At 52.1% G+C, this 24,846-nt stretch overlaps 2 protein-coding genes and 1 long non-coding RNA gene across 8 annotated transcripts in view; 2 read left to right on the top strand and 1 right to left on the bottom strand.

Annotated features, from left to right (window-relative positions):
• Positions 1-1,745: 1,745 nt before the first annotated feature.
• LOC309638493 lies at positions 1,746-11,513 on the bottom strand. Of its 3 annotated transcripts, none has more exons than XR_014251170.1 (3): positions 11,400-11,513; positions 10,756-11,001; positions 1,746-5,055 (listed from the first exon to the last, which is right to left on the bottom strand). It is a non-coding gene; the product is annotated as an uncharacterized lncRNA (long non-coding RNA). The 3 variants fall into 3 exon arrangements; XR_014251171.1 differs by lacking the exon at positions 1,746-5,055 and adding an exon at positions 5,065-5,449; XR_014251172.1 differs by lacking the exon at positions 1,746-5,055 and adding an exon at positions 5,931-6,525.
• GLYCTK (glycerate kinase) lies at positions 10,821-16,657 on the top strand. 4 transcript variants are annotated; one of them, XM_082414515.1, is made up of 6 exons: positions 11,211-11,283; positions 12,635-13,105; positions 13,588-14,003; positions 14,235-14,386; positions 14,977-15,152; positions 15,415-16,657. In XM_082414515.1, exons 3-6 carry the CDS (start codon positions 13,627-13,629, stop codon positions 16,279-16,281), a joined length of 1,572 nt encoding a protein of 523 aa, XP_082270641.1. In that variant the 5' UTR covers positions 11,211-11,283; positions 12,635-13,105; positions 13,588-13,626; the 3' UTR covers positions 16,282-16,657. The 4 variants fall into 4 exon arrangements, with proteins under 4 accessions (XP_082270644.1, XP_082270641.1, XP_082270643.1 ...); XM_082414516.1 differs by lacking the exon at positions 11,211-11,283 and adding an exon at positions 11,291-11,429; XM_082414518.1 differs by lacking the exons at positions 11,211-11,283; positions 12,635-13,105 and adding an exon at positions 10,821-10,916.
• Positions 16,658-21,789: 5,132 nt separating this feature from the next.
• Positions 21,790-24,846, top strand: part of DNAH1 (dynein axonemal heavy chain 1) — a 91,002-nt gene continuing 87,945 nt past the window's right edge. The window contains exon 1 of the mRNA XM_082414565.1: positions 21,790-22,063. The gene's annotated coding sequence lies outside the window, so the exon portion shown is untranslated. The remainder of the gene's footprint in view (positions 22,064-24,846) is intronic.

Raw genomic sequence — 24,846 nt, forward strand, 5'->3', positions numbered from 1 at the left:
CTCTCCCTGAATCTTTTCTCCATGCTTCCCTTGACATCATTCCATTCTGACTTTCTTCCCGCCTGTCTGGACACACTCCTACTCTCGTTCTGCCTGTTCTTTGGCCACTGTATGGCAGACACTACTGGTTGCCTAACCAACAGTTTTCTCCTCTTATTCCTTTCTGATGAATCCTGATTTTGTCCAAGACATCCTCCCTTCTTTGAGTGGCAATGCTTTTCCCAAGAGTTAAGCCCAGACCTCTGAGATAAAACCTGATTAGTCTAAACCACTGGTTCTCAAAAAGTGTGGTCCCAGGACCAGCAGCATCAGTCTCACCTGAAGAGTTCCAATCATCAAAAATTCAAATTCTCAATATTCAATATCCTGTGATAAACCATAATGGAAAAGAATATTAAAAAGTTTATACACACACACACACACATCTGAATCACTTTGCTGTACAACAGAAATTAACACAACATTGTAAATCAACTATAACTCAATAAAATTTTTTAAAAATTCAGATTCTCAGACCTCACGCTAGACCTACTGACCCAGAAGCTCTGGGGATAGGGCCCAGCAATGTGTTATAAGAAGCTCTCCAGGTGATGCTGATACAGGTTCAAATCTGAGAACTGCTGGTCCAAGTCAATCACGATGAGTGGTCTTGTTCCTCTTCCCAGTGATGGTATCAGGCATGCACATATGATGACATTTTTGCCAATGAGACATGAGAGCAAGTCTGCTGGGGGAGGGGTCTTGGAAAGATTTCTTTGCTTCTAAAAGAGGTAAAAGGAAAAGATGCTCCCTCTTCATCTGAAAGACACTGTTGCGCTGGATGTGATGCCTGGGAGTGCTATAGCCAGGCTGGACCATGAAGAGAGCAGCCTAAAGGTAGCAGCAGGTTGAGAATGGCAGAGCAGAAAGATGGACAGGGAATGTTATGAGTCGAATTGTGTCCCCCCTAAAAGATATATTGAAGTCCTTACCCCCAGTACCCCAGAATGTGACCATATTTGAAAATAGGGTTGTTGCAGATACAATCAGTTAAGGTCATACTGGAATAGTGTGGTTCCTAAACCAGTATGACTGGTGTCCTTGTAGGATGAGAGACACAAAGAAGATGGCCATGTAGCAATGGAAGCAGAGATTGGAGTCTGTCCTACAGGTTTCAGAGGGAGCACGGCCCTGCTGGCAACTTGATTTTGGACTACTAGCCTCCAGAACTGTGAGACAATAAAATTCCATTGTTTTAAGCCACCCAGTTTGGGTGAGTTTGTTATGACAGCCCTAGGAAACTAACACAGGGTCCTTGTGATCTATACAGCTAACCCTACAGCCATTCTACCTTGAGATCACTTGTTACGTGAAATAACAATTTTTCCTTATTGTTTAAGCTAGTTGGATAGGGTTTTTGTTTTCTTTTTTTTTTTCCAGCTTTATTGAGATAATTGACGTAACATTGTGTCAGGTTTAAGGTGTACAACAGGATGTTTTTTTTTTAAATAAATTATTTATTTATTTATTTTTGGCTCTGTTGGGTCTTCGTTTCTGTGCGAGGGCTTTCTCCAGTTGCGGCGAGCGGGGGCCTCTCACTGTCGCGGCCTCTCGTTGCGGAGCATGGCTCCAGACGCGCAGGCTCAGTAGTTGTGGCTCATGGGCCCAGTTGCTCCGCGGCATGTGGGATCTTCCCGGACCAGGGCTCGAACCCGTGTTCCCTGCATCGGCAGGCAGACTCTCAACCACTGGACCACCAGGGAAGCCCCAACAGGATGATTTGATACACTTATACAAAAATGTGAAATGATTACCATAATAGGATCGAGATTGGCCCATTTGTTAAATTTCTACATTTCATGCTGCAGTTTAAAGTGACCTAAACAATATATCTTCTTTCCAAAACTGAGGACTCCTTACGAATTCCAGTTTTTTGAGATAAATTTCTGAGTTAGAATGCCCAGTGGGGCTTCCCTGGAGCTTGAATAAGTTTGTCTGGGAGGAAAAATTTTCCCTTCCTCCCTTCTAGGTTCATCCGCTGGTCTAATAATTACATTGACATAAGACAGAGTAAGTAAGTATCAAATTTAATTACGTAAGTATGTACAGCAGCCCCACAAAGACAGACTCAAAGGCAGTCAGGTAATTGAGGCTTATATACCATCCTGAGCTAAGGAGAAGGGGGAAGTGGTCTGGGGCTTCAAAGGGGAGGAAGACAATTCACAGGAAGATGAGAAGAGCAAATGTCTGGTAAACAAAAGCTTGTCATGCCACACAGGTCTTTCTGATATAAAAAATTCTCTCTCTCTTTCTGGTACAGGTTCCCTATCTAAATTCTCTTAGACAGTTAAGGGAGAGGTAAAAAGCTTTTCTTGAATCTGCTGGGTCTTAATTGCCTTCAACGCAAAACAATCCACATGTGAAAGTAGCACATTTTGGGGTGGTTTTCTGCTACCCCCTCAACTTTCTACACAAGCCCTCACAGTAACCAGAGTCAGGTGACTCTCTTCTTTGGGAAAGCTGTGTGTGTGTGAGCTTAACTGCGAAGTGGGAAAACAGAATGTTGGAACACAATCCCAACCCTTGGTAATTTTGTATAACATGTTTCCATTGCCGGTTCACATGTAACCACTTCTTACCTGACAAATTGTTTGACTTGCTAAATGAATGCTTCATTTCACTTACCACCAAGAGGAAATAAACCCTGGCCATGAGCAGAGGTAACATTTTACATCAAACAGAAATTACAAAAACCTCTTCTGTGGAGTTATAGGCATCCTCAGCAACGGTTTTATTTATTGAAACATATTTTCTATTTTTTGTTGGTTTCTTGGCTTTTTTGGTTTGTTTTTTTCCTTCTGATGATGGAATTAATATATGCTTAAAAGGATTAAAATTTTTTAAAAGTTTTTTTAAAAATTAAAAAAATTAATTTATTAATTAATTATTTTTTGGCTGTGTTAGGTCTTCATTGCTGCGCACGGGCTTTCTCTAGTTGTGGCGAGCTGGGGGCTACTCTTCGTTGTGGTGCGCGGGCTTCTCATTGCGGTGGCTTCTCTTGTTGTGGAGCACAGGCTCTGGGTGCGCGGGCTTCAGTAGTTGTGGCTCAGGGGCTCTAGAACGCAGGCTCAGTAGTTGTGGCACACTGGCTTAGTTGCTCTGAGGCCTGTGGGATTTTCCCAGACAAGGGCTCGAACCCGTGTCCCCTGCATTTGGCAGATGGATTCTTAACCCCCGTGCCACCAGGGAAGTCCCAGAAGGATTTTAAAAGATTAGAACATTTGATTTTTTTTAATTAAAAAAGATTATTTTTTTTTGCAAGGAACCCGTGGCTGATTTCATCTAATTCACGCAGCCTGTACCACTCCTGAATTACATACTGTGCTCACTTTCCCCAAGGAGTCAGCCTGTGTAGGACTCAAAGTGTGGCCTTCAGATACTGAGTTAGCCAGCCAAGCCTAGGGTTTTGACGCCCCTTGATAAAGAGCTCTTCTGGGCCAAGCAACCAGGACATGCCTGTCATAGAAGGGGCCTCAAACTTTCTCATTACAGCCTCAGTCCTGCCCGGGAACTACAGTGCCACCTCTGCCTCTCCCAGGGTGTAGCACGGCTCTCCTAGTGTCTGGAATTTCAGAGAGGTCCTGAAACTCCAGGACCAGGAGGCCTGGTTGAAAGGACAGCATCTTTCCCTGGTAGCAGGACCGACTACATAATTTGCAGACCCAGTACAAAATAAAACAAATTGTTAAGGATTTACAAATTCCTCCTCAACAAATTGTTAAGAATTGCAAGACAGCAACAGCAGAATATTCAGCACTTAGTGCAGGACCTTTCTGACCTTGGTTCTCTGTGTGACTGCGCAGTTCACACACCTGTGAAGCTGGCCCAGCCACAACTGTGAGCCTTTCTACGTGTACTTTATTATTATTTTTTTTTATTTTTGGCCACACCGCACAGCTTGTGGGAATCTTAGTTCCCCGACCAGGAATCGAACCCTGGTCCCCTTCAGTGGAAGCGTGGAGTCTTATCCACTGGACCGCCAGGGAAGTCCCTTTATGTGTGCTTTAAACACATCATTTATTTAATGTTCTTAACCCCATTTTAAAGATGAAGACTGAGAGGTTAAGTAACTTTCCCAAGGTCATGCAGTTAGTAAGCGATTTGAGTCTGGATTCACACTCTGCTTCTGAACTGGAAAGCTCCAGCTCTGTTTCCAGGGCAAAGGGTAGATAATCTTCACATTTAACAAAGTCCATTGTTGGTAAACAATGCCTTCTTGTTCTGGAAGGACAGGATGGAATCTTCCCTGATAAGCCTAGACTGCCCACAGCCAGGAAGAACTGCCTAAAGCCACTGCCTCTAATACTATAAAACTGTTTCAAAAGGCTTAAAAACCCTTTCTGCCGCTCCGACCTCCCTTGCTTTCTCAGCCCTCATCAGTCACAGCTGAGCGGCTTCCTGGTGCTTGTTTGTATTCTCCCCCACCCCTCCTCCCAAGAAAAATAGCTCTAGGGTGTTTTAAAGCCTTTACTTAGTACAGCTCCACTCCACCGCGCCTCCAGACTGCCTGACCTTCTCCCTCCCGCTGAGCAACCCTCCACCGACATCTTCCTTCACTAGAGCTCTGGGTCCCCCGGAGCACCCCACCTTGGGCCTGCCCTGGAAAAGCATCCAGGCTTACAGAGGCAAAGGTGGGGTGGGGGAGTGGGGAGGTGGGAGAGGGGGCTCCTAAAAGCTCACTTCAGAGATGACTCTGGCAGCCCCCCAAGGGAGTTCTTCCACTCCTCTGTGAGGCATCAGGGGCTGAATGGTAGGGAAGAGGGGACTGAGTCCCCAGGTACAGGATGTCAAGGACAAGGGGAGGGAGGCCACGGAGACCAGGAGCAACCCCCCTGGGAAGGCCGCTGTCTCCAGTTTGGAGTTGATGACAGACACCCTCTGACTTATCTCAGGTTTTGCATTTAAAAAAAAATCAGAGACTTGCCTGGTGGTCCAGTGGTTAAGACTCTGCACATCCACTGCAGGGTGCATGGGTTCGATCCCTGGATGGGGAACTAAGATTCCCGCATGCCATAACTAAATTAAAAAAAACATTTAAAAAAATCACTTTTTAATTTTCACAGTGGATTTTAAGGTGGCAGAACTTTTTACAGGTTCTGTTATGAAGGCACTATAATAACTCACAATGCTTTTCAGATTAAAGTAACCAAACTGAGTTCACCTTATTGAAGAAAAGTCTGAACACATTCATATTCACTATTTTTATTTTTGGTTTTATATCAATATTACATCCCCTGCTGGTCCTGAATTCTTACTATCATTTGTCTCTGTCCAGTCATAATTAAAATGCAGTAAAGGAGGGGGACCCCAGCCAGAAGCCACGTGAACTGATGGAATAAAAATCTGCCCCGCCACAGAAACCCAAGACTGATGCTGTTGCAGCAAAAATAGAAATGAAGTTTTCCCTCTCCTGAGAACAAAGAAAATAAAGGGAACAGTGAACAGGCTAGAGAAGAAACATAACCTGGCCTGAAAGAGTTAATCACTCCTAGTTTTATTTTAACTGTTACTAATCTGTAGTGTCTGTAACTAGATTTGTACTTCACAAAGCTAACCTATCACTCTTCAACATTGTGTGAATTACATCCTGCACTCCCTTGTAGCAAATCACCCCTTGTAGCTGTTTGCATTTCGGAAAGGTCACAGGTTGATAACCCAGAGACTAATGGACCAAATTACCGGGTTGCCTGACACAGCAGTGACTGTTTTGAAATAATGCAAGAAGAAGAATGCAAGACCTTCACCATTTTGATCCTTATCACTCACTTCAGACTAAGAACTCCCCCTATAAGAATCCCTGTAACTCCCCAGGGAAGGGAGGCACAGTTCTTGAGGCACTAGCCTACTGCGTCTTTCTTTTGCCTGGCAAAGAAAATAAAAAAGCCTCTCTATTTCGTTGTCTTTTTAAATAAATTTATTTATTTATTTATTTTTTAATTAAGAAATTTATTTATTTATTTTTGGCTGTGCGGGCTTTCTCTAGTTGCATCGAGCGGGGGCTACTCTTCATTGCGGAGCACGGGCTTCTCATTATGGTGGCTTCTCTTGTTGCAGAGCACGGGCTCTAGGTGCGCTGGCTTCAGTAGTTGTGGCACGTGGGCTCAGTAGTTGTGGCTCACGGGCTCTAGAGCACAGCCTCAGTAGTTGTGGCACACGGGCTTAGTTGCTCTGTGGCATGTGGGATCTTCCCAGAAAAGGGCTCGAACCCATTTCCCCTGCATTGGCGGGTGGATTCTTAACCACTGAGCCACCAGGAAAGTCCCCTCTATTTCTTATCTTACAAATCTCTGTCTCTGTATTTTTATTCGGCATCGGTGCACAGGGGACCAAGATTTTTGCAACAATGCAAAGAATTTCTTGTGGAAGCTACTTTCTGCTTCATGCTCCTGCTTCACGGTATTGATTAGTGCACAACACTCTCCTGAGTTTGTCAATACACACAGCAAAATGTTCTTCACCTCTTCAATGTTGTTATATACCTGTCAACTGAAAAAAAATGCACAACCTAAGAGTCGAGAGTTGTTTTATTCGGTGGACATACTGAGAACTTAAACATGGGAGACAGGCTCTCAGACAGCTCTCAGGGACTGTTCCCAAGAGGTAAGGGAGGAGCCAGGATTTATAGGAGTTTTTGCAACGAAGACCAGTTAGTGGGAACATCAAAAGATTGCTGTTAATTAAAGAAAACCAGACATCTCAAGTTAAGGAATTTAGTGCTTTTCTATGTATGGGAAGATGCAAAGTCTGGCTCATTGAAATCATTCCTTTGATATGCACCTCAGCTATTTGGGGCCAGTATCCTATGTCTTCTCATCCTGAGTCTCCTCAGGTTGCACTATCGGGGGGGTGGGGGTGGGGGGGTGGCTGTAATGTGGTGGTTTGATGGCTGCAACATCCTTTGTTTACTGATATGGTAGTGGCATTCTTAGTTCACACTATTCGCCACCACTGGAGGACAACAGGACAAATGTCGATAGAGAAGTGGGTGCTTTTGGGGTATGACTGCTGGCTCTGCTGTGCTGATGACATGGACTAACACCTCAAACCTCCTCAGGCATCTGAAACGTCAAACGGCAGCACATCATCTGTGATCATCTTCCTTAATGAGCAGGATTTATTTATGGCAAAGTTCCAGGTCAGAAAGCCCAAGATTTAGCACCATTCTCCCAAATTTGCACCGTTCACTACCCCTGGTGACCCCCTTGAGCTTGTGTGTGGGGTAGGGGGATATTTCAGACTTACGGGGACCTAGTACTTTATCCACGATGAATTCCTGAGATTCATCACTGTTAGTGGGGATGGGTGCCATTATTGCCACCGTAGACTAACAAAAAATGCACAACCTAAAAGTTGAAGTTGAGTGTTATGTTTTATTCGGTGGACTAAACTGAGGACTTAAGCCCAGGACACAGCATCTCAGATAACTCTGAGAGACTGCTCCGAAAAGGCAAGGCGGGAGCCAGGATATAAGAGTTTTTGCAACAAAGACCAGGTAGTTGGAACATTAAAAGAGTGCTGTTAATTAAAGAAACCCAGATATCTCAAGTTAAAGAATTTCGCATTTTTCTATGTATGGGAAGATGCAAGAGTCTGGGGTCACTGAAATCATTCCTTTGATATGCACCTCAGCTATCTGGGGCCAGTGTCCTGTGTCTTCTCATCCTGAATTTCCTCAGGGTGCACCATGGGGTGGGGTGGGGGGCCTGCAGTGTCTGATGATTTGATGGTGGGCATTATTTTTCTATCCTGAGTTCCCTCAGGGCTCACGGCTGGGGCGCCTGTAATGTGATGGCTTGATGGCTGCAACATCCTTTGTTTACTAATATGACAGGCAATATTTTTCATTCACACCACCTTTTCCTGGTCACTGACTACCCAACATCACCCAGAAATGACCTCTTCCTTTTTTCTAAAAGGGAACCTTTAAATTAAAGCTTACCCTGAATGAATCAATTCAGTAAACCTTCCCCTAACAGGGTACGAGTAATGTACCCCAATCCATAGCCTTCTTTCCTTTGGCTTGCCTGAATAATGAGGAAGGCTTAAATTCTACTTAAATGGCCTTTTCAACAGTCTTTTTAGTCATAAAATAGTCATGCTACAAAAAGTAGCATGTACTTAGCCTTAATAATATTAGAATTTATATTATTTTTAATGTCTGTTTAGAAGTACTATAACTTATTTGTATAAATTCTCTTATCAATGGATGTTCAGATTGTTTATACTCATAAAATCTCTGGGCTGAATATCTCTTCATGTCCATTGAAGGGGATCAGAGTAGGCCACCCCCAAATATGCCACTTTGGCATAAGAATTATTTTGAGTTGAAAAAATATGAGAAACAGCAGATGCAGGAAGGGCTCTGTGCCCTCCTCCTTTTAACCTAAAAGCAGGACAAATTTCCTGTGAGTGTTACGGAGCAAGGACTCCTGTGTCCACGGCGCAGAAAGCCAAACTCTGATAGAGGGTGTTTGCAGCAAAGTAAGGGGTTATTGCAGGGCGCCAAGCAAGGGAGTGGGAGACAAGTCTCAGATCCAGTCCATCTTGGTCTTTGAGTTGGGGGTGTTTTTAAAGGGAAAGAACAAAGAAACTGGGATTAATTATCGTCTTGGGACATTTCTATGACATTTTGTAATCATATTTTGGGGAGACATGATATCTCTGGGTTACAATTCCCTGGCCAGGTGGTTCATGGCTTGGGGGCCTATTAGCTCATCTTGCCCTGGAGAAACAACCTGAGTTTGTATGTTAATGATGATATTTACAACAGCAATTTTTGTACATCAACTATGTTATCTACAACAGCAGTTTTAGTCATCTGACTCTGGTTGATTAGTGTTCAGTTAGCAAAAGATTGCGGTCAAAGGGGACAAAAAAGGGATAGAGGTCAGAAGGGACAAGAAAGGGAATAAAGTTTTGGATAAAGAGATTAATCATAAACTTGGTAAGGGAACCCACTTTTGGGGAGCTCAGTTTCATGAGAAAGGCACCCTCCCCATACTAGGAGGTGGGGAGCCAATGCTGAGGTGAATATTCACAGACAAATATTACTTCAGCAATCCTTATCTTCCATTAGTTTCCCTCATATATTTACCTTCACACAATTTACTGCCCTGAGAAGCTCAAACCCCTTTTGTCTCATCACATCTCCAAAAAATATCACTCTTTGTTAAAAATAGTACATAAGCTCTCAGGCCTAATGGCTTCTTTGGAGTTTTCATGTCATTTCTGTGAGGCCCCTCCTATCCATATGAAATAAACCTTATTCTGTTGTTAATCTGTCATGTGTCAGTTTAATTTGTAGGGCCTCAGTCAATAAACCTAAGAGATTAGAGGAAAAAGTTTTTTTCTCCCTTATACCATCTTTGTCCACATAACCAATTATTTCCTTGGACTGAAAATGCCTGTCATGTTTGACACTGATACTTATTGCCAAGTGTACAAAGACTGTAGACATATTCATGCCTACTATCAAGGTATGTTTAAGCATTCTAATGTGCCTAATTGTTTTCTTAGACCCAAATCCCACTGCCTCATGAACTCTTCTACTCCCACGCACCAGCATCTCTTTCCCTTTTGTGCAATCCTTTCCACCTAGGGTCTGCAGCACTTTGTAGCTGAGCATTTCACTGTTTTCTTGAAAAAAAATTCTTTTTTGTTTTTGGCCGAGCCACTTGGCTTGCAGGATCCCAGTTCCCCAACCAGGGATCAAACCTGGGCCCCGGCAGTGAAAGCGCCCAGTCCTAACCACTAGGCTGCCAGGGAATTCCCACCGTTAATTCATTAAAAAAAAAAAAAAAAATTCCGGCTTGTATTTGTGCCTGGTCCTATGCAAGGCAGTGGAAATACAAGTATTAATTAGACCAAATTACCACCTTCCAGGAGCTCACAGTCCAGTGGGCATCTAAACCTTGTTGTTAAATGCATATTGTGAGTAGCTGTGGGGTGGGATGGGGATTAAAAAAATGGATATAATTAGTCTCCTGTTAACAACCTGACAGAACAGCACTGGCACAGTAAATGGTGTCTGTTTATGAGTCCCTGGGACTAAATAATGAGAGGTGCTCAAATTTACACTCCCCACCCCCCCAAGCTGAGAATGTAATTACAAAAGCAGAGTAAGTTTCCCAACTAAAAGTACCACTGCTTACTCATCCCAGCAGCTAGAGCATTTGGCCCACCTAGAAGGTACTCAGGAAATGTCTGTTGAATGTTGGAGAAATGAATAAATGCATGGATGGATGAAGACAGCTTACTATAAGCAAGGAAAAACTGCAATTTTAAGTATTTACAATCTCCCCACGCCTAAAAAGGGCAGATCCTCCTGAAGTTGCCTTTGTTTTGATGATGGGGTGGGGAAGCATTTGGGAGAAGTTGATAGGGAATGAAAGGTCCTCTATTACAACGGGAAAGAAAAATCCAGGGAGACAGCTAGGGAGGGGGGAGGAGGAGTTCTTGACAAGAGCAGAGCATGGTTTGGAGAGGAAAGGGGAGATGTGGCAGCTACTAAAAAGAGGAGGTGGGGAGAAATATGTTTTAAGACCTGTTGTATTATTTGTGATCTTCCCAAGAAGACATCAGGAAAAACAATGTACTCTTCTGTGTCTTTGTGTCTGGTCAGGACTTGTCTTTTGAATGTGGGAAGGTATCAAGCCGGGCCCAGCGTGAGAGCAGGGACAGTGTGGGAGGCCCAGGGTCCTTCGTGTTTACACGCACCTTGTGTGTTCGAGAATCACGGACTAGAACTCTCTTGCTGAGTCAGAGCTGTGATTTGGTCGCTCACGAGAGAAGGCGGGGAACACGAATGAATTGTGGAATTATAGCGATGAGGAGGCATGGGGATGACTTCATCTGGCCCCAGGAGGGGTGTGTTGTGGGTAAGTAGTGATTCTCAACCTGTTTGCTTAGTCCAGTGCCTGGCACCTAACAGGAGGTCGGAATGTATCTGCGACTGGTTGAATCCTACAGAATAAAGAAGGGGACGGATTATAGAAATCGACGATTATTATCCCATTGTAGAGATGAAGACACCGAGTCCTGAAGGTCACTCCAACCAGGCCTCCGGGCGGTCAGGGCAGAGTCAATACCCTAATCGCCATCCTGACTCCTGCTGCCCCCGGCCCCCGCTCCCCACGGCCTCCAGCCACAGGCGCCCCACCCACCCCATACTTCCGGATTCCGCTCCGCCCCCCAAAGCACTTCCGGTCCCCGGGGCTGGAAGACGCGGCACTGAACGGTGTTGCGGTAAGTCCGCGCAGCGAGGGCCCGCAGAACCACTGGGCCCCGCAACATCGGGCCCAGGCGTCAGCGGGCCCTTATTTCTCGGACATTACACCGGACGTTACGCGGCCGCCATTTACCTCACGAAAGCCAGAGGCTCCGGCTTGAGGGTGACGCCATTTCCGGGGCTGGGCGGGCAGGCGAAGGCCGGAAAGGGCTCCAGCCTCGCTTTGTGGCTGGGAGGAGTCAAGGAGGGTCCGCTCGGTATTTCCGGGTTTCTTGCTGGAGGGCCGGTGAGTTTAGGAGAGGCGGTGTCACAAGTAGACTTGCTGGATTTGGCAAAAAAAGAAATGCAGGGCGTCCAGTTAAACTTGAATTTTTAGATAGACAACAAATAATTTCTTAGTGTAGGTATGTCCCAAATATTGTACGGAACGTATTTACATTTAAAAAATTCCTAATTTATCTGAAATTCAAATTTAACTGGACGTCCGGTATTTTATCTGTCTACCTTACTCTTGGGCGCCCCCTGCCCTGGGCTCTGATATCCAGTGGCAAAGCTGGTATCCTCTAGGCCTGTATCCATCAGAGAAACAGGTAACAAATTTCTCCCAGACTGTCAAAATCAGCCATCGCTACCTAAGCCGCTTTCAGCGCCAATCCTAATGGACCAGCCTCACGAGCCCCGGGCAACAGCTGGGCCCATTTTGAGTCCCCGTGGCAGCGCCCCCTGTGTTCCCTTTCACAGCTGGAGTCAGGCGCGGTTTCTCTTCTCTTACGGGAAAGCTGAGCTCCATGTAGGCTCAGTGGCCAGAGGCTAGAAGTTGCCAGGTTTTTTGAGTGTGGGATAAAGTGATGTTTGGAGTCCAAATTTTCTTTGTTAACAGTGGATAGCTTCAGAGAGCCCAGGGATGTCAAGGGGAGAGCATTAGTCTCATCTCACCTCTCATTTTGCTCATGAGACCCGATGAGAGAAACGGAGCTGTCCCTGTGGTAGAGCTGGAGCCTGATTCCCAGCCTCCTTCCCCTGCTCTGTCCACACTTGCTGCTGCAGTCAGCTGGCAGCAGTTATGGTGGGCATTTATTAAAGTAATGCCTTTTTACAGATGAGCTCTTTGGGGCTTTATTGTCCCTAAACTCCGCTACAGCCTCTTGACCTTCACCTTAAAGCTTTTTTAGCCTTTACTGTGCCCAGTGGGGAAAATGACTATTTGGCTTCAGCTGGGGAAGCCTGCCCTTTGCCTACTCCAGCCATGCTGCTCTCACCCCTGTGGGTGGTGTGACCCAAGACTTGTTATGTCAGAGCCAAAGGCATGTTCTTGGCATGGGTGGGTCTGACCATGTAGGTGGAAGGGCATCCTTTTCTGTCTTGCAGATTGGGCCCAATGGTACATGGGGTCATGTGGCATCTAAGGACTTCTTCAAGGTTCTACTATGAGCCAGGCTTTGCTGCCACTTCTGATTTGAACCTGAACCTGTTGCTGGACTGACCCTGAGTGCTGGGATTCTTCGGGCTGTGTGCCCCGAGGATGTGCCTGGACCTGCCTGTCGGTGTCCCAGCAAACCTAGAGCCTCCCTACACAGACCTAGCCTTTCCAGGCTCCTCAGCCCAGACCCGTGAGCTAATGAAACAGAGCAGGCTGTGCACTCTAGAGCCCGAGAGCCACAACTACTGAAGCCTGCGTGCCTAGAGCCCGTGCTCCGCAACAAGAGAAGCCACTGCAATGAGAAGCCCGCGCACCCCAACAAAGAATAGCCCCTGCTCGCAACAACAAAGACCCAACACAGCCAAAAATAAAATAAATAAAAAAAAAAAAAGAGCAGGCTGGAGGTCACTGGGCTCAAGGTCAGTTGGTGGGACAGCCAGCAGCTTTGTAGCAACAGAAGTGGTAAAGAGGCAAGGAAGGAGTGCCAGAAAGGGGCGTTGCCCCGGGCAAGGCTCAGAAGTGCAGGGGGTGGAAAAGGGGTGGGGTGGCAACCCACTGATAGTAATTTCTTCTTCTATGAATGATTAACTCTCAGCTGAAGGGAGTGATCTAGGAGGAGGGCTCAGCTAACAGGACCTCTGGACTCTGAGCAGAGTGTCCAGAGGGCTGGCGTGAGGCCTGTGGAAGAGGAGGACATGGTTGGGTGGCAGGCCTGGGCTCAGAAGACTGGAGTGAGATCAGGCAGCTGTGGGCCTTAGGAAATCTCCTTGGACTGGCAGATGGCCCATTCTTGCAGCAGCAGCTGTGGGGTCCACTGGCCCTGAGCCCTCAGAGCCGTGGCTGTGGGGAGCCTCCTGTCTCTGGCCTTGCAACGGTCTAACTAGTGCTTTCTTCCTCCTAGGCAGCCATGGATGCCAGGTGGTGCTGAGAGCAGTGGGGCATGGCTGCAGCCCTGCAGGTCCTGCGTCACTTGGCCCGAGCCCCCTTGAGCCCACTCCTCTGGGGGGGCCCATTGGCCCGGCTGGCCAGTAGCATGGCCCTGGCAGAGCAGGCACGGCAGCTGTTTGAGAGCACTGTGGGTGCCGTGCTGCCGGGCCCCATGCTGCAGCGGGCACTGTCTTTGGACCCTGACAGCGGGCAGCTGAAGGTGCGGGACCGGAGCTTTCAGCTGCAGCAAAACCTCTACCTGGTGGGCTTTGGCAAGGCTGTGCTGGGCATGGCAACTGCAGCTGAGGAGCTGCTGGGCCAGCATCTTGTGCAGGGCGTGATCAGCGTTCCCAAGGGGATCCGTGCTGCCATGGAGAGTGCTGGCAAGCAGTAAGGAGCCTTGGGGGGCTGCTCCTATCTGGAGGGGAACATGGGCCCAGACTCAGGCTGGATCGGGGCTTCCTTCCTCCACCAGCTTCCATTTTCTTCTGGGACTGGCCTGGCTCCAGGGTGGGTGTCAGTGGGTGTCCTTTTTAATGTCCCCTTCACCTGTACATCTGGGAAATCAGGTGGGAAGAGGAGCCCACCCCACATCTTGCTCTCCGTTCTCTCTCCCGTGAGGGAGATGCTGTTGAAGCCACACAGCCGTGTCCAGGTATTCGAGGGCGCAGAGAACAACCTGCCGGACCGAGATGCCCTGCGGGCTGCTCTGGCCATCCGGCAGCTGGCTGAAGGCCTCACAGCTGATGACCTGCTGCTCGTGCTCATCTCAGGTGTGGGTGCCAGATTGGCTCAGGACAGTGTGTTGATGGGGGGTGGGGGTTTCCAAATATCAGGCCTGCAAGAAGCTGTTGGTCTGAGCTCCCAAGGTCACAGGACAAGGGAGCAGTAAAGAGCCTGGATGGCTGACTCCTTGGTGGCCTCCTGTGAGCTGTGGGGTCCTCCCCTTGACTGACCTTGTTGGATAACCATGAGAGGGCACCTCACTCAGGCCTTGCAAGGGAAATGTCTCTGTTGCTGCTGTCTGTACCGTTGTCACCTGGGGCTAGAACCCTTGTTTCCAGCTCCCTCAGAGTCTCCACCCTCGTCCTCTGCTATCTCCTCTAGGTCTGCTGCCTTTTCCAAGCTGTTAAGGAATAGTTCTTCCAGTGTCTGCTGGGACCTGGGCTACCCCAAAGCAGGGTTCAACCTGGGTGTGGTGACTGTGCACACATTCACTATATGTCCACACGGGGGCACCCTAACGCCTCTTTCTAGCCTCCCCTCTTCTAGCCTAACATGAGCACTGACTGCCTGCTCCCCCCGGTGGGGAAGTCCCTTTGTCATCCATCCCCTCTGCCCCGCGTCTTCATTGTCTCTGCAGGTGGCGGCTCGGCCCTGCTGCCCGCCCCCATCCCACCTGTTACACTGGAGGAGAAGCAGACACTCACCAAGCTGCTGGCGGCCCGTGGAGCCACCATCCAGGAGCTGAACACCATCCGGAAGGCCCTGTCCCAGCTCAAGGGTGGGGGGCTGGCTCAGGCCGCCTACCCTGCCCAGGTGCGTGGGTCTCTTCTTCCCCAGGCAGCCCTGGGCTGGTGGAGCCAGGTCGACATGTGCCAGGGAGATGAAGGGCAGAGGCCTGGTACAGGAGTCCACAGGGCTAGGTGTTTTGCACACCCACTTGAGAGGGGTTAGAAGTGGGTGAGGAAGTGCACTGGGTGGTGTGAGGACGTGTGGATAGGTGGAGGCAGTTTATCCTCACGGGCCCTGGGGCAAGGACCAGGTGGGACTGAGCCTTGCCTCTGCGACCCCTCCCCAGGTGGTGAGCCTGATTCTGTCAGACGTGGTGGGGGACCCTGTGGAGGTGATTGCCAGCGGCCCCACTGTGGCCAGCATCCACAGTGTGCAAGATTGCCTGCACATCCTCAATCGCTATGGCCTTCGTGCTGCCCTGCCACGTTCTGTGAAGACTGTGCTGGCTCGGGCTGACTCTGACCCCCATGGGCCACACACCTGTGGTCACGTCCTCAATGTGATCATTGGCTCCAATGCACTGGCACTGGCCGAGGCTCAGAAGCAGGCCGAGGCACTGGGATACAGGGCTGTGGTGCTGAGCACAGCCATACAGGGAGATGTGAAAAGTGTAGCCCAGTTCTATGCGCTGCTGGCCCGAGTGGCTGGAGCCCGCCTCACCATGCCTGGGGCTGGAGCCTCTGTGGAGGAGGATGAACAACTCTATGAACTGGCGGCTGACCTCCAGCTCCCAGACCTACAGCTGAAGGAGGCTCTGGAGGCCGTGGTGGGCACTCGGGGCCCGGTCTGCTTGCTGGCTGGTGGTGAGCCCACAGTGCAGTTGCAGGGCTCAGGCAAGGGTGGCCGGAACCAGGAACTGGCCCTGCGTGTTGGAGCAGAGCTGGGACGGTGGCCATTGGGGCCTATTGACGTGCTGTTTTTGAGCGGTGGCACTGATGGGCAGGATGGGCCCACAGAAGCAGCCGGGGCCTGGGTCAGGCCTGAGCTTATCAGCCAGGCCGCTGCCCAGGGTCTGGACGTGGCTGCCTTCCTAGCCCACAATGACTCACATACCTTCTTCTGCCGCTTCCAGGGTGGGGCACACCTGCTGCACACAGGGCTGACTGGCACCAATGTCATGGACGCCCACCTCCTGTTCCTGCAGCCGCGGTGATATTGTAGGTCATGTTTTGGGAACCTAGAGGAGGCCTGCAGGGCAGCGTCCTGGAGAAGACCAGGTTTGGTCCCCAGGGCCTTACCAGGCGTTAGGGCCTCTCCTCTCCTTGGCCCTAGCTACATGGTTGGCCCTCACACCTCCAAACCAGGGCCTCTGCTTTGTGTCCAACTCCCCAACCAGACAGGCAGATGGGGGTTCTCTTCCACCCCTACTTTCAGCCATGGCAGCAGGTACCCCTGAGGACCAGGACGAGCCCCTAGGCCAGTTTGCTGCTCCCAGTGTTTTCCCCCAGGCAGCCCCTCTGCTCAGCTCCTGAGCCTGTTTCTTCTGTGGGGTGAAACAGGAAGGACTGAAAATAAAAAGGACCGCACTATGGGTTCTCAGTGCTTCTTCCCTCACAGCAAAGGTTAGCGGGGAGCTGCCGGGAAGGGGAATGGTGTTGGGCAGCAGCCCCTGTGCCAGGGCCCTGCAGGAGTTCTCTGTACCCATCTCTGCAGGGCACTTGCTTCACTTAAACAGGAGCTTGGGAGGGTTGAGCGTGGCTCCCAACACGCTCAATGTGGGTGAGCAGAGACCCCAGGGAGGACAGGCCTAAGAACTTTAGTCTCTGACGTCTGGGTGGGACTGGCCACTCATCCAACTGTCACTCTCCCCTGTGGCATCCCTGCTGAGGTCTCTCCACCCTGTGATGTGTGCCTCGCTGGGCACATGCTTACTGCCTGCCACCAAGGACTTCCCTCCCTTCTGTCTTTGGACAGCCCTTAGACAGACTGTACTTTCTTTGATTGATAAACCCCTGTTTATCCAGGGGTTACCCCCAGCCACACAGGACACTGGGTGTTGTTTCCTTGTGCCAGACCCATTTTCCCAGGCTGACCCACTCCCTGCCCCCAGATCCTTTAGCTGTTCCTCTGGGAACACAGTCCAGTTTCTGGTGCCAGCCTGCAGTGGGGGTCTCCAGTGCTGGGATGGTGGGTCAGAGCAGTGGTGGGGTCTAGCAGCCCCTCTCCCCTTCTCCTGTTATGGCTGGCTGGGAAGAGGCCAGTGGGGAGGGGAGCAACAGAGGAAGGGCTTCCTTAGCCAGGCTAGCAGACTGCACTGGGAGAGGGTGGGGCCGCTGTCCTGGCTCTCCTTGGGCCCCCTTATTCAGTGTTCGAGCCCTCCGCTGGCTGCCCCCGCCGTGCGCCACGGCTCCAATCCCTATATGAGTGAGCAGTAGAATCACATAGGAATAAAAAGCCATAGAGAACAGCGAGGCTTGGGGCTGTTCCTGCTGGCCCCCTTCTCCACCCCAGCCGTGCCCTCCTCTCTGAGGGTGTGAGGGGCTCTGGGCCAGGGCTGGCGTGCCCTGCTCCTGGGAAGAGCCTCCCTTCTCTACTTGGGCTCTAGACGGTGCAGCTTGCAGATGGTTCCTGGTGGGCTGAGGATGGGGAGGGAGGTGAGCAGGTGAGCTGGGTTCTGGGGTCCAGGGAGATTTAGGGGAGAGGGGAATTCACACCCCTTTGTGATGCAGGGGCTCCATTTCCTTCTGTCCTGGTGGGAGGTTTCTTCCGGCAGGGGTGGGGGTGTCATAGTCTTAGGGGCTACTGTCCCCACATGGCTGTGCCTGTGCCCCGGTGCTCCTCTGGCACCCTCTGGATATGCCCTGTCTCTGCTTCAGTCCTTGCCCTCGGGGGCATGAGGATTAGCACTGGGTGTCAAGTTCCCAGCAACAGCAGGATAAGAGGGTTGGGGCTGTGGCAGAGGGCCTGTCTGCCATGTCCCGAGCATGTGCATGCATGTGTGTGGTGGCATGTGAGCACGCAGGTGTTGGTGTTGGCATTGCAGGAGGGGGAACGCATCAGTGTGTGTACACGGAGATCCTCAGTGCGGGCTGTGCTGTGCTGCTTCCTGTGCGCATAGCTGCTTACACACCTGCTGAGGGGTGAGTGAGAGTGGGGTCTTGCTAGAGTCTCCCCCTGGCTACCTTGGCCCCTGCCCTGGGCCTGTGTTTGTGGGGGCTGGAGGCCAGAGGCTGGATTGGGCCTAACCCATTAGATTTGCCCATTTGGTAACCCCAAGATGAGAAAGGATATATCTGGCTGCAATCTAGATGAAAATATGAGATAAAGCCTACATGGTGAGTGTTCTGTAGGACTTATTATTTGCTCCATAAATGTCAATTATGGGTCATAACTGTTCCCGTCCTGTGGCTCTTGGCTTCCGTCTGTCCCCACTTGGGTTCCTGCTGCCCTCGTTCCCACCTCATCTCCATCCCCAGCAGCTTCCATTCTCTACACTTGGCATGAACTGAGAGCAGCTGGGCAATGGGCCTGGCCAGCCTTTAGGTGTCTGCCAATCCAAATCCATTTGTTTTATAGCTGGTGAAACAGAGAGGGAAGGTGGCTTGTCTGGGGCTGCACAGCAAGTCTGCCACAGAACCAGAATGAGAGCCTGGTTGGGACGTGCTTGACTATCCTCTGCCTACCCTCTGGGGCTTAGAGACCCTGGGGCCTGTCAAGGGCTCAGCCAGAGCCAGAGATCCACTCCTGCTTCCCTGCTGCCCTGCCAAGGGCTTGGGGATGGTGACGTGACCATGGCTGGTCTCTTGAGGGGTCCTTAGAACAGATTTGTCAGTCCCTCTTGGCTTAGATTTCACAGCTCCATTGTGTGTGTGATTTGGCAAAAAGCCACATGCGGTGGGTTTCCACACAAAGGTGTGTGCCTGCATCTGCATGCACATCTGTGTGTGTGCTCGGAGACGTGTAGGCGTGTGTGTCCAGTTCAACCCACAGTCACTGAGTGGGCCTCAGAGCCATGCTCTGAGTTGGGTGGGGGACGCACACAGTTTGGTGTGGTTAGAATGTTGGGGAGACGGTGATGCAAGTTCAGCAAGGAGGCCATAAAGGCTGGCAGAGGCCAATTGGCAAAAGGCCTCGTGTGCCTGGCTGAAGGGGTTGCACTTCACACTGACAGTGGTGGCAGGCCCCACAAGGAGTTTTGGCAAGGAGTGATGCCAGGAGGCTGTCTTAGGACTTTGATGCTGAGGCCATCCTTACCATGGGGGTGGGGGGGGGGGGGTGGAAGAGGTGCGGCATGTAGGAGAGAGGTGCATCACCAGGCCCGGGAACCCCCTCCCACCTCCTCCCTGCCTGCTCCTCTGTAGCCTCATTCCGGCAGCCTTCAGCCAGCCCAGGCAACCCTTTGGATGCCCACTTTGGAACCAAGGTTGGAAGCCCTGGCTCAAACACCCCTGGGAGTAACCTAGCTCCTCTGTTGCTGGGAATGCCATCAGGGCATGAGGATTTGTGGGGCAGAGAGCCTGGGCAGCGAGTGGACTTTGGTGAGCATAGGCACCCCACTGCATATAGGGTCTCACCAAGGTGGCAGTTAAAAGACCTGGAAGGAGCACTGGAGTGGGAGTCGGGTCCTAGGTCCTTATCTTGGCCATGCCAGCCTCCTTTCTCCAGGCCTTGGTTTTCCTCTCTGTTTAATGGGGACAACATCCTTATCCTGCTTACCTCTCTGGGGAGGTGTCGGCAGCAGATGGATGTAGGTAGGAAAGCTCTGTGGAAGGGGGTCAGGGACAGGGGGAGAGAAGGGAGAGGTATTGGCCTCTTCCAAGGAGAAGCTCAGGGAGTTCTTGGCTCAGGGAGGCCCCTTCTTCCAGGCAGGGTCGGGGTTGAGCCGGCGAGGTCTTGGTGCTCACTGACTGAGGCCGAGCGAGTGACTACTGCCCTCTGGCACTGGACTGGCACTGGCAGGGTGTGGTATTTGAGTCTTTAGTGGCTGCTGGGGTGCACAGTGCCATGGGAGATCACAGAGCCAGTGGGGGGGATCAGCTGGAGCTAGAGTAAGCTGACTCAGCCTGCGAGAGAGCCCCTCAGGGCTTAGAAAAACAGGTGGGGCAGCCTGATCCCTCTGGGCCTGGATCACGTGTGAGGGAGACCTGCTGAGGCCCAGGCTGCATGGGGGAGAACTGGCTTGACCCCAGGCCAGGAGTCCCTAGCTGGGTGAGAGGAATCCGGTGTGCTAGGGGAGGACAGGGGTTGAGTAGGGGCGGGGGGAACACTGACACGCCCTGAGTGATGGGGAAGCCAGTGGCCTAGGTGGGCTGTCGCTTGACAGATAGGACCACAGAGCAGGGGTGAGCTCTGCCCAGGCTGGGAGGGTTGGCCTTTCTCCCTGAGACAGGGATGTCTGACGGTCAACCCCTCCCTAGGCAACCAGAAGGCCAGTCGTGAAGCTTTGCTGTCCCGCTTCCCTGGCTCAGGCTGCCCTGTTCTGGAGAGGCTGTGTGGGGTGGGCTCAGGGCCCCGGGGCCCCCAGCTCTGATGCCCCCTCTCTCTACAGGTTGCTCTGCCTGGGAGGGGCTGTTGCCAGCTCAGATAAGGAGGCTCTGTCCAGGGAGAGTTGGCCCCCAGAAACAAGTGCCCCGTCTACCCAGTCCTAGCGGGAAAAACGCCCCTCACAGCTCTGCCTCATGGGATCACTACCCACCATGATCTTGTCCACTGCTGGCTCCTGGGGGTTCAAGGAGCTGTAGGATCTGGCCCTGCCCTAGCCAGATAGCCAGGGTCTGGCCCCCAAGATGCACCCCAGTGGGAATCCCCCCACCCTTTCCCTCACATTCCTGCCCTTTCCTGCCCCTCCTCTGGCAGCCTGCAGAGCCTCCCTGCTCGCCTCTCTGGGCAAGTGTGAGAGGCACCCTCTGTCCCCATCCAGCCCTGTCTCTCTATCCCCAGCTCCAGCTGAGAAGGGGGTGGGGCCCATGGCACTGGCTCCTGCCCCTTCCATCCACTCCTACCCAGCGTCAGGGTCTCCGGATCACTGTGTAGCCCTGGGTCATCTCCAGTACTCACACTTACAGCCTTACTCAAGAGCCAGGGCTCCGTTTCCACCTGTTCTCTCCCAGCTGCCCACCACCCCCATCAAGGCATTCCTCCTTGTCCTGCTCAGTTCACCCCAGGAAGCTGACCGCAGGAACATGTGAGCTTGGACCTGAATCCCTATTGATTGCAACTCTGGGTAGAGCTGTCCTGGGGACCCCATCTTGGGGGAGCTGGTCAGAGACCCATAGGGCAGGGAGAAGTGCCCCTCCTCCATGTGGCTCTCTGGGTCTGGTGGTCAGTAGCTTGGGGTGAAAGCAGCCAGCCTGTAGCATGGGGCAGAGCTCTCCTTCGCCCACACCCCCCACCTGGGCAATGGGAGTGGTCCAGCACATACCTGACCAGCAACCACAGCCCCCCAGGAATGGACACTTGTAGGGGTCACAGCCCCACGGACAGCTCCGCTGCTGCCACCTGGCAACCTTGCAGCCGCAACCCAGCCAGAGGCAGGGTCCTGAGCTCTGGACTCTTAAGACTGGGCATACATTCAGACCATCAGGGATGGCTGTTCTGGGCAGCCCAGCCCCCCCGCCCACCCAGTCGGGTACCCCCTGAGGGTCTCCCTCCGCCCAGGGCCACCCACAGAAGCCAGGCACCAGGGCTGGGACAGAGCCTGCCAGCTCCTGACTAGCTTTGCCCGCCGTGGCCAACTGGCTGCCCCTCTGTCCTTGGCTCCGGCTAACCACCGGGGAATCTGAAGCTGGCACTCCGACTGCTGCTCCCACTGGTCCGGGCAGAGAAGCGGCAGGCTGGACTGCCCCGTCTCCCCACCCACCTGCCCCCAGAGCTCCGGCTGCCCGCGCCTGCCGGTGCCCGATCGCTCAGCTCACCTCGGCGGCGCTGTCTCCTCACCAGAGGCACTGCGGTGTGGGAACTGTCCCGAGGAGCCGGTTCTCAGCTGAAACAAAGAGGTGGGGGAGAGAGAGGGGGGCAGCAGGAGAGGGAGAGGGTGAGTGAGCAGGCGAAGGAGTGGAGACTGGAGGGGGAAGAGAGAAGGGAGAGGATGAGAGAGAAGAGGGGAGGGGAGGAGGCCTGACTTCCAGGGACTGAAGGGCCAAGGAAAGAGAGGGAAGAGGAAATGGGGAGGGGGTGGAGGAGGTGAGGGGGCCAGACCTAGAGAGGGGAGGTTGTTAGAGGGGCGGGACATGGGGCAAGTGAGGGGGGCGTGGGCAGGAGAGGGAGCGGTGGAGAGGAGGGCTGCAGGGGGCGGGCGGGCTGGGGGCTGGGCAGGGTGGGCAGGGAGGCCCCACCCCATCCCATGCCAGGCTCTGCTACTTGAGTGGGCAAAAGGCCACGAAGGGGAATGGGAGGGAGAGGCGAGCCGCCAGGCGAGGGGTAAGGCTCTGGGCTGTGGGCTGGCTAGGAGGACGGGCCAGGGACAAAGGCGGGAGAAGAACAAAGGTGTCCGAATGGAGGAACGGGCCCCTGCTGACCTCTGGGTGCCGCAGTCTGGAGCGTCCTGGACAGAGTCTCCTGAATGGAGGGCAGGTCCACTCTGGGGCGGTCCAGGCTCTGAAGTGTCAGCCTGAGGTCAAGGGGAGAGGGGATGGGCTGTGAAAGCGGGCAGGGGTCCCCTTCATTCTGCTGAGACTGACCACACATCGGGATGCCACTGTCACTGTGTCTTTGGGGGAGGGGATGGTTGATGGGGTCCAAAGCCTGGACTGAGAACTGGGTAGGGGAAGTCCCCTTTTAGGGAGGAGCATTTGGGGCCCCAAGGGAGGTGGGGAGGATGGTAGGCACAATGGGGAAGAATGAAGGGAGTGGGGAAGCAGGGGATAGGGAGGGGGTGAGTTGGGAAGGAGGCTGCAGGGGGCGGGTCCAGAGCTGCAGCCCCTTAACAGGCCCATCTAAAGCAGAGGCCTCCTGCACATCCCACGATTCTTGGGCTGCCTAATGCAGACCTAATGAAGGATGGAATAATGAACCACTTCCTGCTGCTCCCTCCTGCTGCCAAGTGCTGCTGTGACAGGCAAGGGCATCAGGGAATTCTGCTTGGGCTTGGGCCGCTGGGGCACATGTCTGTGTTAGTGCTGTGAGGGGCAGGGGAGGTAGGGTGGCCTTGATCAGAGCCATCCTATCCCTCTCTAGTCCCAGGCACAGCACCCCAGGCTGGTCCAGTCTCCTCCCATGCTCAGAGGCACAGGAGGCCCTCCTAAGCTTATGACCAAGGGAAGTTCCCCTTCTTATCCCACTGGAGACTCCTTATAGAAAGTCCAGCACACCAACATGCTTTGGAGAGCAGGAAGAGGGGAGGGAGCTGTGGGCTTGCCTAAAGCTGTGACAGGGAGAGGAGGAGTCAGCCTCCATCCCACCCTTCGTGGAAGGGTAAGAGCTAGATGCCCTTAGACTCTGCCTAGCCCAACTCCCTCCACCTCCTCAGGGAAGCCGTCCCAGCCCCACCAAGGAGGGCCACATCAACCCGGCTGCCACTGTTCCAGCTACCTCCTCTCGTAGCCTGGAATCCCATAAAAGGAAAGGACCTCCCTCCCTCCCTCCCTCCCTCCCTTCCTCCCTTCCTTCCTCACTTCCTCCCTTCCTTCCTTCCTCCCTCCCTTCCTCCCTTCCTTCCTTCCATTTACTACTAAATAAATGCAAATTTACAGAAGAATTGTCAATAAGAATAGTGTAAGACACCCATATACCCTCTAGCCATGTCGACTATTGTTAATATTTTTCCTCACTTGCTTTCCCTCTCTATATATGTATTTGCTCTGTATGTGTGCATAGTTATATGTAATTTTTTTCCTGAGCCATTTGAGAGTAAGTTGCAGATGTCATGGATAAAAGGATGGTTTCTTATCTGTTTCTGTCTCCTGGAGCCAGTGTAGGGGAGCCCAGACCATGTTGTGCCGAATGAATGGAGGCCCGGGACAGGCAATGAATGAGTGCATATCATCTCTTGGGAGCATGAGGCCTGGGAGCTGGAGGGGCTTGGCCGAGGCTGCCTTGGGAGTTGGGCCTGTCCAGGGCTAGGCCCCACGTCCCTCTTGTTTTCTCTTTCCTCCATCCTGGGAGGCAGGGAGCCATTGCTCACCAAAGTGAGCATGTGGTGTTTGCAGGGTGTGGAGCTGCAGCATATGTCTACGGAGGTGGCAGCAGGCGGGTGGGGTGGAGCTGGGAGAACAGGGATGCCCACACTGAGGCACCTGGGCACACTCGCCAGACTGGGCACTGCCTGGTTCTGTTGGGTTTGAGAAGACCCAGCTCTTGGAGGCCCCAGCTGCAGTGCTGAGGCCTCAAACTCTTGCCTTTGGGACCCACCCCACAGCCTCATGAGAGACAGGACAGGGATGGGGGCCCTCACTTGACAGCTGGTCCATGGTTATAGGCTTAGAGAGGGCAGGATGAGGGCTCTGGTCATTCTGGACACAACTGTCCCTGACACAGGGCTGGCATTCCTTCTGTGTCCCTCAGTACCCCCAAATGGGTTGGAGTCCCATCTGGGGGCCGGCCTCCAGATGGCTGCTCTCTTCTCTCTCCTAACCCCAACCTGAAGGTTATGGTTAAAAAGTTTGGCATTAAAAAAAAAAAAAGCACACCTTGAAAGATGATCTGATCTCTGAGGCCCTGATTTCCTCTCTGACAGTTGAGGTCCTCCTCCTCCAGGAAGCCTTCCTGACTTCCTCAGGCTGTCTTCCACCTCACATGCCAGCTCTGTTTATTCCTTTGCTGGCTCACACTGGTGCTGTCC

The sequence above is a fragment of the Balaenoptera physalus genome (assembly GCF_965194825.1).
Source record: "Balaenoptera physalus genome assembly, chromosome: 11".
NCBI lineage: Eukaryota > Metazoa > Chordata > Mammalia > Artiodactyla > Balaenopteridae > Balaenoptera > Balaenoptera physalus.

Coding starts and splice junctions, on each gene's coding strand:
- GLYCTK (XM_082414518.1), top strand. CDS start 13,627: ATGGCTGCAGCCCTGCAGGTCCTGCGTCACTTGGCCCGAGCCCCCTTG. Junction 14,004..14,234: donor ATGGAGAGTGCTGGCAAGCA/GTAAGGAGCCTT, acceptor CTCTCCCGTGAG/GGAGATGCTGTTGAAGCCAC. Junction 15,153..15,414: donor AGGCCGCCTACCCTGCCCAG/GTGCGTGGGTCT, acceptor ACCCCTCCCCAG/GTGGTGAGCCTGATTCTGTC.